This window comes from Salvelinus fontinalis, chromosome 12, assembly GCF_029448725.1.
Source record: "Salvelinus fontinalis isolate EN_2023a chromosome 12, ASM2944872v1, whole genome shotgun sequence".
Lineage (NCBI taxonomy): Eukaryota > Metazoa > Chordata > Actinopteri > Salmoniformes > Salmonidae > Salvelinus > Salvelinus fontinalis.
In genome coordinates this window covers 7908476-7926076 of record NC_074676.1, presented here as the reverse complement: position 1 = coordinate 7926076, position 17601 = coordinate 7908476, and the positions used below count along the sequence as shown (strand labels likewise).

Below are 17601 nucleotides of genomic sequence, written 5' to 3'. Positions count from 1 at the left end.
CCCCCCATACTCGCGCATGCGCAGTAGGCTGCATATTCACCACATTGAAAATGTTTGCCTCAAACTCTCGGAAGTTTAGCCAAGAACTTGCTGTGATTTACCCCCCTGCAATAAAAACGGTGCGACTAAGATAAACTAGCTTATTTTGGGGGGGATATATATAGAGAGAGACATAAAGGATTATACATGGATTTATATCAATTTTCATTATCTTGCGGTCGAAAACATGAATGGTAGCCACCTTTGGAAGAAGTTGTGATTTTTTATTATTTTTTTGGCGCTCTACTAGCTAACAACGCAGAGGAAAGATGGTGGAGTTGAGCTAGCTTCATATGAGATAGCAGAACTAGCTAGCTAGGTTGCTATCGTTTGTGTCTGAAAAGTTTGGAAGAACTGCCCCCTTCCGTTTGCCATACTCGTAAGTATTCAAAAAATGTGTTAGTTAAGACAACGTGCATTCTATATTTTTACTAATTCGCTAGCTAACTAGCGTGGCTGCTAGCATTTCACGAGAGCTAGCTACTGTAGTTAGCTAATGTTATCCTACTGGCTACAATAATGAATGTGCTAACGGTGAAGTTTGGTAGTTAGTCAACCACGTCTGACCAAGAGATTAAGTTACTAACGTTAACATTATCTAACCATTTGATGAACCAGCTAGCTATAACGTTAACTATATATTTTCATATCAATAAAGCCAGTTAAACCAACAGCTTGTATTCAGTATATAAAGCTTTGGCCCAAGCTAACGTTACTTCTAGAGTTAGCCAGCGTAATTAGGTAACTTTAGCTAGCTTGTAACGACGTTAACTTTCCTTACTAGCTAACGTCGGCTTATTTACATCCATTGAGGCCAACGTTAACCTTTTAACTTGCCAGACACAATAGCTAGCTAACGAACTCCAGTTGTATAACAAACTAGGTCGTCCAACTACCTAACTTGGCTGACTGTAAATGATCTGTGTGCAGGCCCACATCTTATGTTGGCATAGCAAGATAAAGAAAACATGAGTGCTCGGAAGATGGAACCAGGGATACTGGTGGTTGCATCTAGGTAAAAATATATATACTTTTTAAAAACTTTCTTAGAAAAGTTTAATGATCACTTTCACATCAATCAAATGTAGCTACAACTCACTCTTATAATTGAAATGACCTTATGATTCAGACATCAGATGGTGCTCTGAAGAAGCCATGGGTAGCTGTTTAAGCTGTCCAGAGAAGGAGTCAATCCCAGATAATCATCAAACCAAATTTAAGGTGAGTCTTCTTGATCCATTACAACAAACATACTTCAACGGTGGCCCTTTGCCGAGCCCATGTTCTGCTCCCTAGTTATGACAGGGTTTGCGACATGTCAAAATATGGAGACCTCTCACCTGAATGAATGGGAGATATTGGTTGCATAATGAAGACCAGCTTTAATGCATTGCAGAGTACACATGTTTGTGTTGACTGACACAGTGACCGTTGTGTAACGTTATTGTTCTTTTGCCAGGTGATAAACGTGGATGACGATGGGAACGAGCTGGGCTCGGGCATGATGGAGCTGACAGAGGTCGAGCTAGTCCTCCACACCTATCGCCGTGACGACGTCAAGTGGCCCTACATGTGCCTGCGTCGCTATGGCTACGACTCCAACCTCTTTTCCTTCGAGAGTGGCCGCCGCTGCCAGACGGGACAAGGTAAATTAATAGAGATTTCCATTCCGCACAATTATTGATTTCACGTATTTCATTCATTGATTTTTGTCATTTTAAATGGCCATTCTCAGCGTATGTCGCACCATTGAGGTCATTTAACAGAACCTCTTATCCAGAGTGACTTAAAGGAGCAATTATGGTTAAGTGCCTTGCTCAGGGGCACATCAACATATTTTTTACATAGTCAGCTCTGGGATTCGAACGAGCCTTCTGTCTGTTACTAGCCCAACTCTCTTAACCGCTAGGCTACCTAACTAACTTATGTGGTGCCTCAGCTGCCTGGGCATTATTATACATTTTTACATTTTAGTTATTTGGCACACACTCTTATCCATAGCGTTAATCATAAGGGAGCTAGGTGAGACAACCACATTTCAGTCATAGTAAGCAAAATATTTCCTCTATAAAGCAGATATCAGCAAAGTCAGTGCTAGTAAGAAAGGACAAGTGTTAGTGCCAGAGGCAAGGGTGTTAGTATTTGTTTTTTGGGCGGGGGAGGGTTAACCGTGAATAAACCACATCAGAATACATTGAATCTAGGTCATTAGGCCCCAACATCAGCTTTATTGTTATATCGACTTGAACCAGTGAAATATTGATTATGCTGCAATGCTAATGACACAATTGTCTGTGTGGTTATTTTTCGACCCCATCCATGCTTTCAAAAGGATGAGGTCTGGGGGGGTACTATGGGTTCTGGGGTTCTGGTAAGTCAGGTTTGCTGTGTTCCCATGCCGTGATAATGAGGATATAATAATGTGATTACCGGAAATGTTAGTCATAGAAATAGAATCATAATGGCTTCATTGACTTAAATACGGGAATAGAAGCCCACTCTCGTGGTTCTATTTCTGTGGTGACAGTATTGATGCCTGTGTCTGACTCTGTGGTGTTGTGCTTGAGGGAGTTGGAGTTTTCAGTTTGGTCCCACAAGTTGGTCCTGCATAGTTGTGTGTTCTGTTCTCTGTGCAGTGTGACTAGTCTCGGTGATAGGATCCTGTGTAGTTTGTCCCTGATGTGATGCCATACCTATGGTTGTTCCTATGTGTTCCTTCTTGAAGTATTACTCTGCTTCCTTTTATCTCTATCACTCTGTTGCGTTCACCTATCCAGTCCCTTTACATCATTGATTACAAGGCAGGCAAGGGCATAGGTGGCAAGGACAATTTGAAAGAGCCAATAGATGTACAAACCCTTTGTTAAACGTGAAGGAGTGAGCAGTGCTGATAATGGTTGTTTCTCAAACGTCTATATTGCAGTCGTGCTGCCCAATATGTGATTCCTGAGATGAACGTCGTGATGAGCTCTGCAGCGCAACCACACTTTTGACTTTTCTTGAATGCGTTTGACTGTGTCTTCAGGGATCTTTGCCTTTAAGTGTGCTCGGGCGGAGGAGATCTTCAACATGCTGCAGGAGGTGATGCACAACCACAGCATCAGTGTGGTGGAGGAGGCCGTACTGGAGACCAACCAGCAGGCCACACATACTCCTGCCGGTAAGCCTATATTCATCCTACAACTAGGACTTTTACAGGCCCCATCATGAAAACTTGCAATGACCTGAGAAATGCCTGTTCCTGTCCCTAGAATGTCCATTGCCTCATATGGCTGTTACACTCTCAAATACCTAACTCTTTCATTACTGAGCCTTCCTTCATTAGATAACTGCTATTTAAAAAAAAAAAAAGGCTGAAGTCTCGTCTTTCAGTCAACCCTTTCATTGTCCCCACTTGACCCCCAGTTCTTCTCTTTGCTATGTCTATTCAGCTCTGGGCTACTCTGTTCCCACGGTGCACAATGGTGTCACCCGGATCCCTTCGGTGGGCGACGCCCCCTCGCACCCCTCCACACGCCACCCGTCTGTGGCCAGCACCCGACTGCCCTCGGTGGGAGAGGAGTCTACACACCCCCTCCTAGTGGCTGACGAGGCGGTGAGAGAACAACTCTAACACCGAATGCGTGGCGAATTTTAGGGAAAAGAATAAGGCCTGTCCTGCACACTGAAATACTCCCAAAACGTATAGCTTTATTGATAAACCTAGACATCTCCATACAAATGTTTGGGTCATGGTCTGTAGAGCACATTTTGAGATATCCTAGACATCCACTGTGCTACTTGTGACGTCGATGGGAATTAATGGGTTGATGTAGAAGCTGCTGCGTTGGGGTGATAACGATGTTCTATTATCCCTGTCTCCTGATCCGTCCACAGGTGCACACTTATGTGAACACCACAGGCCTGCTGGATGACCAGCCCAGCCCTCTGACTGCTCCAGCCCCTCTGGACAGCCCTGGCTCAGCCCAGTCCCAGTGCCCCCCTACACCACCTCCTCCGCGGGTAGCCAGACCAGAGCCCCAGGCCCAGCTCCAGGAAGAACCCCAGGTACTGCTGGAGTCCCAGGGGGTACGCTTCGTGCTGGGGCCCACCCCTGTGCAGAAAAAGATGGCCAAGGGGAAGCATCAGACTGAGGATGGAGATGAAGAGGAGGCAGGGGAGGACTCGGAGTCCCCGGAGCCTGGAGAGGGAGAGGCCAACGGCCACACAGACACGGGGGCCCCAGCCCCACCAGAGGGCCATCCTCAGCCGTCCTCTACACACTCCAATGGCTCCTCTGCCTCTGTCGGGGCTCCAGCCACAGCCCCTCGCCGCCATCTCTTACCCCCCGTCACCCCTGACACCCTGCAGAATGTCAACAACTCAGCCCAGCGGCGCACGGCCCTCCTGGACTACGAGAACCTCCCGGCCCTGCCGCCCGTCTGGGAGACCCGCAAGCCCAGCAACGAGGAGGGGGAGAACAACGGTGGAACCCGTGGAGGAGGCCAAGGGGGGCTAAAGATGTCCTCCCTCAACGGCTACAACCAACACAGCCTCCTCCACCACTCCTACTCCCACCCCCTGTCGGCCCACCTCCCTCTGTCAGCCATGGAGTCCTCCCACAACTACGTGAACACAGAGAATGTGACTGCCCCCCTCAGCGCCCGCTGTGCCCCCGACACGGCACGCCGCCGCAGCGACGGGCCCATCGTGTTCAACTTCGACTTCCGCCGGCCGTTGGGTCAGGAGCATCCCAAGACGCTCAACTACATCGAGGTGGAGATGGAAACTACCGCCTCTTCCTCCGCAGCCTCCAAGGGTGCGTCCTCGGACACAAGCAACCCCCACACGCCCCGCACCCCAACCTCACCGCCTCTGCCCACCACCCCCACGCGCCGCACCGAGCTCTACGCCTTCATCGACATAGAGCGCACCGCCGCCATGTCCAACCTGCAGAAGGCCCGGCCGCACGACGACGGGTCGTTGAGGAAAACGCGGCACAACAGCACAGAGCTTCCCACCAAAAGCACTGTCTGACTATTACCTGATCCGCCTGGCACCTTTTTCTACTATTGGCACCTTTTTCTACTATTAACCCCTTTTTAAAATATGAAACAAATGGGAAGGCAGCCTGTACAGGGGCCTTTGTTATAGACAGAGAAACACGTGACGGAGACATTGGAAATGCAAAGAGACTCCAGAAAGCGGTCCTAAAATGAGATATAAACAGACTTGTGTGGGGTTACCTGTAAGGGAATTCAGGTAGACCAAAGTAGGTACTTACTTGCCATATACCAATTTATTCCTATGGTAATATAATACCTCTTCTCCTTCACCCGTTCTACAGTGCATTTGGGTTGTTTATTATGTTAATAAGACTGGACTGCATTCCTCCTCACCCACGGTACAAATCAGTATTACTGAACAAAGCATTCCATTTAGCCTTTTTATGATTCACTACATGCTGCTGTAATTTCAGTATCTGAGGATTACATGGTACACTTCATGTTTGACTATGTACAGTAGATTCTGGCACAATAAATGTCTGTTCTGTTTGTATTTAGCTGATCAATGCTTAGCCCCCTTAATAACTTTAATCCTAGATGATCGAGCACTAACTAGATATGAAGGTATGACATGTAATTCTATCCAAAATATACAAGGTTTGATATTGTGGGTATGGGCCTCCTTATATAAATGACCCGATGTGGTTTGATATCCCTCAATATTTGAACAAATCAGATCAGCCATCTGATATACGCTACCGGTCAAAAGTTTTAGAACACCTACTCATTCAAGGGTTTTTCTAAATTTTTACTATTTACTAAGACATCAACACTATGAAATAACACATGGAATCAGGTAGTAACCACAGTGTTAAACAAATAAAAATATATTTGAGATACTTCAATTTAGCCACCCTTTGCCTTGATTATAGCTTTGCACACTTGGCATTCTCTCAACCAGCTTCAACTGGAATGCTTTTCTGAAAGTCTTGAAGGAGTTCCCACATATGCAGAGCACTTGTTGGCTGCTTTTCTTTCACTCTGCGTTCTTACTCGTCCCAAACCATCTTAATTGGATTGAGGTCGGGTGGTTGTGGAGGCCAGGTCATCTGATGCAGCACTCCATCACTCTCCTTCTTGGTCAAATAGCCCTTACACAGCCTGAAGGTGTGTTGGGTCATTGTCTTGTTGAAAAACAAATGATAGTCCCACTAAGCACAAACCGGATGGGATGGCGTATCGCAGTGGTAGCTATGCTGGTTAAGTGTGCCTTGAATTCTAAATAAATCAGACCGTTTCACCAAAAAAGCACCACCACCTCCATGCTTTATGGTGGGAAATACACATGCGGAGATCATCCGTTCAAAGATACGGCGGATGTAATCAAATCTCCAATTTGGACTCCAGACCAATGTCCATTGCTCGTGTTTCTTGGCAGCAATTTGACTATGAAGGTCTGATTCACAGTCTCTGAACAGTTGATGTTGAGTTACTTGAACTCATCCTCTGCAGCAGAGGTAACTGGGTCTTTTCTGTGGCGGTCATCATAACGCTTGGTTTTTGCGACTGCACTTGATGGAACTTTCAAAGTTCTTGACATTTTCCGTATTGACGGCCGTTTCCCTTTGCTTATTTGAACTGTTCTTGCACCAAAGAGGGCTATCTTCTGTATACACCCCTTACCTTGTCACAACAAACGCATTAAGGAAAGAAATTCCACAAATTAAGGCACACCTGTTAATTGAAATGCATTCCAGGTGACTACCTCATGAAGCTGGTTGAGTGTGCAAAGCGAAGGGTAGCTATTTGAAGAATCTCAAATATTTTGGTTACATGATTCCATGTTATTTTATAGATTTCTATTATTCTAATAAAAACCCTTGAATGGGGTGTTCTTAAACTTTTGAAAGCTAGTGTACGTGTGATTTGTCTCAGCCTTAAAAATATGTTCTACTTGTTAGGAACATTGGAATGCCTTTAAGCTAGACTCCGCAATATGACAATTTAACCTTCAATGCATGCTTACATTACGTAAGAGCCAAATGGTGCTCTTGTAAGATTTGAATACTTCCCTGCATACATTCAGAGAAGTTGGGACGGAGGGTTCTTGTTGATTTTTATGACGGAAGTTGCCTTGCTGTGTTTCATGTTGCTGAGTCTACCTTTTCAATGTTCAAGTACTAATAAAATGGCATTTAGGACAACTTCTCAATACCAAGGAAAACTTTAATTGCATTACAATTTACAACAAACATGATTGTAAAAGTTCACAGGCAGCAAAGTAGAAAAGGACATGTTTCAATATGATTACAATGTAAAAAATACATTGTCTCCAGAGGTGAAAACACCTTGAATTGTTAGTTGGAACTCCGACAATATATACAGTACATTTGAGCAACAAGCAGGTAAGATGCACTCTTTTCCTGTACTCAATCTGGTGAAGTTCATACAAAGTGTTTAACCTTAATACAAAAATAGGTGTATTTATCTTCTTCCAGAGAGTCATGACAGTAAGCGCACCATATGGAGGGGCAGTGCTATGGCTCTTTCAATTAGTCTTCCCTTGATTCATCACATTCTTTCCAATACGGTTAAGAAGGTGAGGAGAAATTATGCGGGGAAAGATTAATTGAGATTGAGCCTGTGTTCTGACTGAGGTGCTACTGGGCCTGGAGCCTTCGCCTTGTCGTCTGGTCCACCAGTTTGTGGTAGTCATTCAGCTTGTCCTGCAGTTTGTTGTATATCTGAGAGGACACATTCATAAGAAGCATGGTGACGCGTGTTAACATTTAAAACTGATCAAGTCAGGTTGGATGTCAGCATTGGTTGTCAAACCGCTTTAAAAACAGTATTTTAAATGGACTTACACTTGCGTTAGTCTGGGTCTCGTTGAGCGCTTGAAGGAGCTGGTCGATGGAAGTGTATGGGAGCCACACCAATGATGCTGTAGCAGAGAGGGGCCTCTGTAACACACAATGAACATCTCAGAGAAACACAAGGACAAACATTTAGCTTTAATCTTATCAAATCCCTATTACATTTTAGAGATGAAATTAAATCTGGAGGTGAGAATCAAGTTAACTCAAATGGGTAAAACAACTACAGTCATTGCAAGTGATTTTTGCTGTAATGCGGGGTCCCCCCCAAAAAGTGAAGGAACTCAATCCGGCTTTCAATTTGCAGTTACAAAGTTGGGTAGTGCATCAGTTTCTCATGTCAGTCATTGCATACCTAAGAGCTATTTATAACTTGTCTGAAATGTCCAGGGGGTTGCGGGATGTTCCCTAATGCTGGAAGGGGGCCAGAGTGAAAAAGTTTGGGAACCCCTGCTGTAATGTACCTCAATGCCGAAGTACTGGTGTCCCTTCCCCAGGAGAGCGTCTACGTACTCCAACACCAGTTCAGCTGCTGCCTCCAGCAGGTCAAAGTTCAGGTAGAGCCGTAACAACGCTGCAGCGTCCACGCCCTGAGCAAACAGGCTTATGTTACAATACAGGGGAGCAAATGCAACTAGAAAATGTGTATATTTACAGGCTCTAATTATTTTCAGAAAATGTCTTGCATCATCTCAAACGGCACAGCGTCGCATTTAGTGCAATATTAGCACAAATACTGCGATCTCTCACCTTGTAGGTGTTGACCATCCAGTCGGGCAGCGGTACGCCGTGTGACAGCAGCTTGTTGATGACACAGCGATGATGCTGAGCATTCTGTGTAGGGTGCTTCTCCAGGTAGGAGGCCAGCAGGCGCCACGCCTCATCTGTCGCACTGTGGAGGGAAAGTACTAGTAGTATTAATTATTTTTTCACTCGCACGATTTCACTTCAGCTAAAATTGGTCAATTTGATCTTTTTATGATGAACTGTTTAATATTCTCAACAGCACCAGTGGAATTACCAACCAATTTGTACTATGAAGTGGTCAAATTTAAAACAACCAACCTTGACTCTTTGGTTGTGACGATGGTAGACAACTGATTGGCAGCCAGCCAATTCCAGGCTTCATTCTGACTCTCCTCTCCACCGTACTGTAACTTTATACACCTAAAAAAAAAAAAAAAAGTGTATTTTTGTATACAAAAAAAAAAAAAGCTAGCATCACACCACTATGAACCAACAGGACTAAAACCCCTATATGTGCATGCGAGTTCAGACAAGGCACAACTGCTTACTTTGTCGTGATCACTACAGACTAAATACAGAGCATTGGGATAGCATTCAGACCCCTTGACTTTCTCCACATTTGGTTACGTTACAGCCGTATTCTAAAATTGATTAAATTACATGTTTCCCCCATCAATCTCCACACAATACCCCATAATGACAAAGAGAAACTTACATTTTTGCAAATGTATTAATAAAAAAAAGCTTATTTACATACAGTATAAGTCAAAAGTTGACACCTAGTCATTCCAGGGTTTTTCTTATTTATACTACATTGCAGAAAAATAGGTAAGACAACAAAACTATGAAATAACTTGGCATTCTCTCAACCAGCTTCATGATGTAGTCACCTGGAATGCATTTCAATTAAATTAGGTGTGCCTTGTTAATGGGTTCAGTTGTGCTGTGACAAGGTAGGGGTGGTATACAGAAGATAGCCCTATTTGGTAAAAGACCAAGTCCATATTATGACAAGAACAGCTCAAATAAGCAAAGAGAAACAGTCCATTACTTTAAGAGATGAAGGTCAGTCAATCAGGGACATTTCAAGAACTTTGAAAGCTTAAGTGCAATTGCAAAAACCATCCACCACGATGACTGGCGCACATGAGGTCCGCCACAGGAAAGGTTAGACCCAGAGTTACCTCCGCTGCAGAGGATAAGTTCATTAGAGTTTACTGCACCTCCGATTGTAGCCCAAATAAATACTTCAGAGTTCAAGTTAGACACATCGCAACATCAACTGTTCAGAGAAGACTGTGCTGCTACAAAGAAACCACTACTAAAGGACACCAATAAGAAGAGACTTGTATGGGTCAAGAAACGAGAGGACATTAGACTCTGGGAAATCTATTCCTTTGGTCTGATGAGCCCGAATTAGATTTTTGATTCTAACCGCTGTGTCTTTGTGTGACGCAGAGTAGGTGAACGGATGATCTCTGCATGTGTGGTTCCCACTGAAGCATGGAGGAGGAAGTGTGATGGTGCTTTGACGGTGACACTGATTTATTTAGAATTCAAGACACACTTGACCAGCATGGCTACCACAGCATTCTGCAGCGACACGCCATCCCACCTGGTTTGCGCTTAGTGGGACTATCATTTGTTTTTCAACCGGACAATGACCCAACACACCTCCAGGCTGTGTAAGGGCTATTTGACTACAACAGATGACCTGGCCTCCACAATTGGGTTGAGGTTGGGTGATTAAGATGGTTTGGGATAAGTTTGATCACAGAGTGAAGGAAAAGCAGCCGACAAGTGCTCAGCATATGTTGGAATGCAAAGAGTGTGCAGAGCTGTCATCAAGGCAAAGGGTGGCTAAAATATATTTAGATTTGTTTAACATTTTTGGGCACTACATGATTCCATGCGTGTTATTTCATAGTTGTGATGTCTTCACTATTATTCTTAAAATGTTGAAAATAGTAAAAATAAAGAAAAACCATTGAATGAGTAGGTGTCCAAACTTTTGACTGGTACTGTAAGTATTCAGACCCTTTGCTATGAGACTCGAAATTGAGCTCAGGTGCATCCTGTTTCCATTGATCCTCCTTGAGCTGTTTCTATAACTTGGAGTTCACCTGTGGTAAATTCAATTGATTGGACGTGATTTGGAAAAGCACACACCTGTCTACATGAAGTTTCCACAGTTGACAGTGCATGTCAGAGCAAAAACCAAGCCATAAGGTTGAAGGAATTATCCGTAGAGCACCGAGACAGGATTGTGTCGAGGCACAGATCTGGGGAAGGGTACCAAAAAATGTCTGCAGCTTTGAAGGTCCCCAAGAACACAGTGGCCTCCATCATTCTTAAATGGAAGACGTTTAGAACCACCAAGACTCTACCTAGAGCTGGCTGCCTGGCCAAATTGAGCAATCGGGGGAGAAGGGCCTTGGTCAGGAAGGTGACCAATAACCTGATGTTCACTGACAGAGCTCCAGAGTGGAGATGGGAGAACCTTCCAGAAGGACGACCATCTCTGCAGCACTCCACCAATCAGGCCTTTATGGTAGTGGCCAGGTGGAAGCCACTCCTCAGTAAAAAGGCACATGACAGCCAGCTTGGAGTTTGCCAAAAGGCACCTAAAGGACTCTCAGACCATGAGAAACCAAGATTGAACTCTTTGGACTGAAAGCCAAGCGTCACGTCTGGAGGAAAACTGGCACAATCCCTACGGTGAAGCATTGTGGAAGCAGCATCAAGCTGTGGGGATGTTTTTCAGCGACAGGGACTGGGAGACTAGTCAGGATCGAGGCAAAGATGAACGGAGCAAAGTAGAGAGATCCTTGATGAAAACCTGCTCCAGAGCACTCAGGACCTCAGACTGGGGTGAAGGTTCACCTTCCAACAGGACAACGACCCTAAGCACATAGGCAAGACAAAACAAAAGTGGTTTCAGGACAAGTCTCAATGTCCTTGAGAGCCCTAACTTGAACCCGATCGAACATCTCTGGAGAGACCTGAAAATAGCTGTGACGTTCCCCATCCAACCTGAGAGCGCTTGAGAGGACCTGTAGAGCAGAATGGAAGAAACTCCTCAAATACAGGTGCCAAGCTTGTGGCGTCATACCCAAGATGACTCGAGGCTGCAATTGCTGCCAAATGTGCTTCAACAAAGTACTGAGTAAAGGGTCTGAATACTTACGTAAATGGAATGTATTTTTTTAATCAATTTAAAAAAAACTTTCTAGAAACCCGTTTTTGCTTTGGCATAATGGTGTAGTGTGTGTGCACATTGATGAGGGGGGAAAAACTATTTAAATCAAAGGCTGTGACGTAACAAAATGCGGAAAAAGTCAAGGGGTACTTTCAAAATGCACTGTACAGTCACGGCCAAAAGTTTTGAGAATGACAAATATTAATTTTCACAAAGTCTGCTGCCTCAGTTTGTGATGGCAATTTGCATATACTCCAGAATGTTATGAAGAGTAATCAGATGAAATGCAATTAATTGCAAAGTTCCTCTTTGCCATGCAAATGAACTGAATCCCCCCCAAAATTGCACTCCATTTCAGCTCTGCCACAAAAGGACCAGCTGACATGTCAGTGATTCTCTTGTTAACACAGGTGTGAGTGTTGACGAGGACAAGGCTGGAGATCACTCCGTCATGCTGATTGAGCTCAAATAACAGACTGGAAACTTCAAAAGGAGGATGGTGCTTGGAATCATTGTTCTTCCTATGTCAACCATGGTTACCTGCAAGGAAACACGTGCCGTCATCATTGCTTTTCCCAAAAATGGCTTCACAGGCAAGGATATTGCTGGCAGTAAGATTGCACCTAAATCAACCATTTATCGGATCATCAAGAACTTCAAGGAGAGCAGTTCAATTGTTGTGAAGAAGGCTTCAGAGCACCCAAGAAAGTCCAGCAAGCGCCAGGACCGTCTCCTAAAGTTGATTCAGCTGTGGGATCAGGGCACCACCAGTACAGAGCTTGCTCAGGAATGGCAGCAGGCAGGTGTGAGTGCATCTGCATGCACAGTGAGGCGAAGACATTTGGAGGATGGCCTGGTGTCAAGAAGGGCAGCAAAGAAGCCACTTCTCTCCAGGAAAAACATCAGGGACAGACTGATATTCTGCAAAAGGTACAGGGATAGGACTGCTGAGGACTGGGGTAAAGTCATTTTCTCTGATGAATCCCCTTTCCGATTGTTTGGGGCATCCGGAAAAAAGCTTGTCCGGAGAAGACAAGGCGAGCGCTGCCATCAGTCCTGTGTCATGCCAACAGTAAAGCATCCTGAGACCATTCATGTGTGGGGTTGCTTCTCAGCCAAGGGAGTGGGCTCACTCACAATTTTGCCTAAGAACACAGCCATGAATAAAGAATGGTACCAACACATCCTCCGAGAGCAACTTCTCCCAACCATCCAGGAACAGTTTGGTGATGAACAATGCCTTTTCCAGCATGATGGAGCACCTTGCCATAAGGCAAAAGTGATAGCTAAGTGGCTCGGGGAACAAAACATTGATATTTTGGATCCATGACCAGGAAACTCCCCAGACCTTAATCCCATTGAGAATTTGTGGTCAATCCTCAAGAGGCGGGTGGACAAACAAAACCCCAGAAATTCTGACAAACTCCAAGAATTGATTATGCAAGAATGGGCTGCCATCAGTCAGGATGTGGCCCAGAAGTTAATTGACAGCATGCCAGGGCGGATTGCAGAGGTCTTGAAAAAGAAGGGTCAACACTGCAAATATTGACTCTTTGCATCAACTTCATGTAATTGTCAATAAAAGCCTTTGACACTTATGAAATGCTTGAAATTATACTTCAGTATTCCATAGTAACAACTGACAAAAATATCTAAAGACACCGAAGCAGCAAACTGACACAAATATCAATTTCCAAATTCTCAAAACCTTTGACCACAACTGTACATGCATAACTAGGGCATTTACGTAAATCACGCAATGTCAACGAGAGATATGCGTATGAATTCAAGTCATTCCGTAGAGTTCAGACTGCCCTAACGAAGCTAGCAACTTACTTGAAGGCGAGCCCCTCGAAGATGGGCGTGAGGGACAGTTTGAAGGTCTGGCATAGTGAGAGGGCACAGTCAAACAGTCCTGTTTGAACCAGCAGGGACACCATCTCTACTGCAGAGGCACTGCCTGCAACACCACACAGTACTCTATTAGATTTCTGGCATTAGATTGGGGGAAATTGTGAAGAGATTAGTTGCCCTACAGGAATAAATGATCATTTAAAAGAAGTGCCAAAGGCTACAGTTAATTGACTTTGGCATGGATCCCTTCATACATTTGAAGGAATATTGTGTCAGTGTTGTACCTGCGATGGCAGCGGACGGCGGGTGGTGCTGAGCCAAGTTGAGGCGGCTACGGGCCAGGGTGTACTCCTTCTGAAGGTCCTTCAGCTCCAGGATGTCTATCTGACCACTCACTGCAGACACACAGATCAATCGACTTCAGAACCAACATCACTTCACTGTCATACACATTTCACAACCCAACAAATAGTAGCACAAAGACGCAGAACAGCTACGCCTCTCGTATCTAGTCTCACCTGGACCAGTAGCAAACTCTCCGTCGTAGTTCCTCTTCGGTGACGCGCCAGGCCTCTCATACACCGCGCCAGAGGACGGCTGTACGATCCAGGCGTAGTCAGGTCTGATGAGTCGTAGACAGTTGAGGGAGGCCAGGTAACAGTTAACCTGTTTCTGGAGACCTAGCTGGGTCCTCACCTCCCTGCCCAGACGCATGCCGTACTCAAACATCACTGTACCCGCTAGAAGAGAGAACAGTTATATAAACGCGCCATACAGAGAGAGGGACAAACACAAACTGGACGGCGATTAAAAATATCACCCTTTTCAAACAGCTACTAGCATTAAGTCCCAGGCTCCTCTTACCTTTCCTGTAGTTGTGTCTGTTGATGTGGAAGGCGTAGAGCAGCTCGTAGTAGTTGTGAGACATCAAGTCCACTGCTCTGGCTCTGGACTCAATGATGCTGACCACCTGCAGCCAGAGGAGGACACAAGGGAAGGGTCAAACACTGATCTAATACAATTATCTAGTGTGTCCATAATGGGCTCTAACCAAATGTAAAGAGAAAGAGTGTGTGTGTACCTCGTCGTGCAGGTTGACGTAGGAGAACTGGACCAGGTCCTGAAGTTGAGAGCGTTCACAAAGAACCACCACCAGCTGACGCAGACAGTCCAACTGCCTGCTAGAGTCAGGGTTCTGTGTGAGGGCTTCGTAGGCTTGGCTGTTGTGTCCCAGGTCCAGGTGGTGCTTGAAGATGCGGGTCCACAGGGCAGCCTGACTCCTGGGGTCGTTGACGGCCTCCGTTATGGCCAGAGTGGATAGATGAATGACCAGCTCTGGTAGACCAACATCCTCCAGTAACCGCAACACCTAACACACACACACACAATTAAACCTGCACACATATCCACATTGTGTTTCAAAGAAGGCGTTCCAATCCATAGTATTTTTGTCACGATACCAGAATTTTGATGTCGATACCGAGGCAAAAAAAAGCCATATCAGCTTTGAAATCAGCATATTATGCATTACGGTTTGCATATTACCAAAAACAAAGTACTATGGGTAGTGAATAGATTTTCACTTGAGCTGCATTTAGCTGCAAACTAGCAAGGAAAGTTAAACCTACAAAAGCTGGAAGCTTCCGGCATCTTCTTGAATTGTAAAGTGTTCTAGCTTGTATGGACATTGTTAATTACTGTTAACAAAACAATTGCAACATTTCTACATGCCGTGTTGTATTATTAGTAGTGTGTTAATTTCTGTGCAGCATGAGCAGAGAGCTCACGTGATGCAGCCCAGACTCCCAGTGCAGGCTAAGTGGAGATCTAACATGATGCAGCCCAGACTCCCAGTGCAGGCTAAGTGGAGATCTAACATGATGCAGCCCAGACTCCCAGTGCAGGCTAAGTGGAGATCTAACATGATGCAGCCTAGACTCCCAGTGCAGGCTAAGTGGAGATCTAACATGATGCAGCCCAGACTCCCAGTGCAGGCTAAGTGGAGATCTAACATGATGCAGCCCAGACTCCCAGTGCAAGCTAAGTGGAGATCTAACATGATGCAGCCCAGACTCCCAGTGCAGGCTAAGTGGAGATCTAACATGATGCAGCCCAGACTCCCAGTGCAGGCTAAGTGGAGATCTAACATGATGCAGCCCAGACTCCCAGTGCAGGCTAAGTGGAGATCTAACATGATGCAGCCCAGACTCCCAGTGCAGGCTAAGTGGAGATCTAACATGATGCAGCCCAGACTCCCAGTGCAGGCTAAGTGGAGATCTAACATGATGCAGCCCAGACTCCCAGTGCAAGCTAAGTGGGGCAGGCACAATGCGCTCGCGCTATAAGGGGGAAAATCACTGATACAGACTTGATCCATGACACATTTGACAGAACTACCAAAAGTACTAGTACCAAACCGTTTTTTTTTATGTTCCAGTATCAAAAAAGTACCAAAGTCTCAGTATACCGTGCAACACTAATCCATAGTAACCTTGTTGTAGTACTGTAGTCTTGAGGCGCCTGTGACCTCCTCCTCCTCAGCTCCTGTCAATCTCAGCAGAAACTCCTCCTTCTCCACCTCTGTCGCTGCCTCCTGAAAACACTGCAGTGCCTGGTGAAACAAGATCACAGGACAGGGGGTATATTATTATTATTTTTTAAACACAGCTACAAACATGATTGCGATTAGAACAACAGATACAGTAAGCACTGATGCTACAGGTCGAAAAGCAGAGGATACAGTTACAGCCACTGCCCTTAGTACAGAAACAAAGTTATTTCAGATTGGTATGCTCAAATGCACTAAAAGAAAGAAAAAACAGAAACACACACCTTCTGTCCCTCTCCATTGGCCAGGTAACACTGGCCCAGCATGAAGCGGCAGGAGCCCACGTTCACCTGACACCAGGGCCCAATGAGACGCACATACTCCTGGAGAGATAGAGAGCGTGAGAACGGATTCCATTTCAAATGCATTTGTAGGATTTTCATTCAAATCTGCTTTGAGCTTCAATCAATTACATACATCTTTATTGTTCCAATTGGGAAATTGGTTAGGTAGTCAGGGGAGAAAAAAAAGACAACCTAACATAACTACACCGAACAAAAATATAACCGCAACATGTAAACTGTTGGTTCCATGTTTCATGAGCTGAAATAAAACTTCCCAGACATTTTTCATACGCACAAAAAGCTTATTTCTCTAAAATGTTGTGCAAAAATGTTTACATCCGTCAGTGAGCATTTCTCCTTTGCCAAGATAATCCATCAGCCTAACAAGAAGCTGATTAAACAGCATGATCATTACACCTTCTGTTGGGGACAATAAAAGGCCAACTAAAGTGTGCAGCTGTCACACAACAATGCCACAGATGTCTCAAGTTGAGGGAGCGTGCAATTGGCATTCTGACTGCAGGAATGTGCACCAGAGCTGTTGCCAGATAATTGAATGGTCATTTCTCTACCACAAGCTGCCTCCAACATCGTTTAGAGAATTTGGCAGTAAGTCCAACCGGCCTCACAACCACGCCAGCCCAGGACCTCCTCATCCGGGCTTCTTCATCTGTGGGATCGTCGGAGATCAGTCACCCGGACAGCTGATGAAACGGTGGGTTTGCACAACCGAAGAATTTCTGCACAAACTTTCAGAAACTGTCTAAAGGAAGCTCATCTGCATGCTCGTCGTCCTCAACAGGGTCATGACCGGATTGCAGTTTGGCTGCAATTTGGTGCACTGGCACGCTGGAGAAGTCTTTCCGGATGAATCCCAGTTTCAAATGTACCGGGCAGACAGCGTGCATGGCGTTGTGTGGGGAAATTGAAAATGTCACCGTTCTTCCATGGTCTGCATACTCACTAGACATGTCACCCACTGAGCATGTTTGGGATGGTGGATCAACGT

At 45.2% G+C, this 17601-nt stretch overlaps 2 protein-coding genes across 3 annotated transcripts in view; one reads left to right on the top strand and one right to left on the bottom strand.

Moving 5' to 3' along the window:
- The first annotated feature begins 13 nt into the window (after positions 1 to 13).
- On the top strand, positions 14 to 5103 carry LOC129866719 (fibroblast growth factor receptor substrate 2-like). The gene is made up of 7 exons (XM_055939552.1): positions 14 to 418; positions 970 to 1054; positions 1169 to 1260; positions 1499 to 1685; positions 3065 to 3199; positions 3471 to 3634; positions 3916 to 5103. The coding sequence occupies exons 3-7, from the start codon at positions 1195 to 1197 to the stop codon at positions 5053 to 5055; spliced, it is 1692 nt and encodes a 563-aa protein (XP_055795527.1). The 5' UTR covers positions 14 to 418; positions 970 to 1054; positions 1169 to 1194; the 3' UTR covers positions 5056 to 5103.
- A 2126-nt stretch (positions 5104 to 7229) lies between these two features.
- Positions 7230 to 17601, bottom strand: part of LOC129866717 (nuclear pore complex protein Nup160-like) — a 27648-nt gene continuing 17276 nt past the window's right edge. For both annotated transcript variants that reach the window (XM_055939551.1, XM_055939550.1), the window contains exons 19-30: positions 16533 to 16631; positions 16192 to 16311; positions 14782 to 15069; positions 14565 to 14670; positions 14219 to 14440; positions 13985 to 14095; positions 13683 to 13806; positions 8966 to 9067; positions 8651 to 8792; positions 8365 to 8490; positions 7892 to 7987; positions 7230 to 7768 (exon numbers count right to left, since the gene is read on the bottom strand). In XM_055939551.1, coding sequence (XP_055795526.1) covers positions 7685 to 7768; positions 7892 to 7987; positions 8365 to 8490; positions 8651 to 8792; positions 8966 to 9067; positions 13683 to 13806; positions 13985 to 14095; positions 14219 to 14440; positions 14565 to 14670; positions 14782 to 15069; positions 16192 to 16311; positions 16533 to 16631 — 1620 coding nt within the window. In that variant the 3' untranslated portion in view covers positions 7230 to 7684. The remainder of the gene's footprint in view (positions 7769 to 7891; positions 7988 to 8364; positions 8491 to 8650; positions 8793 to 8965; positions 9068 to 13682; positions 13807 to 13984; positions 14096 to 14218; positions 14441 to 14564; positions 14671 to 14781; positions 15070 to 16191; positions 16312 to 16532; positions 16632 to 17601) is intronic.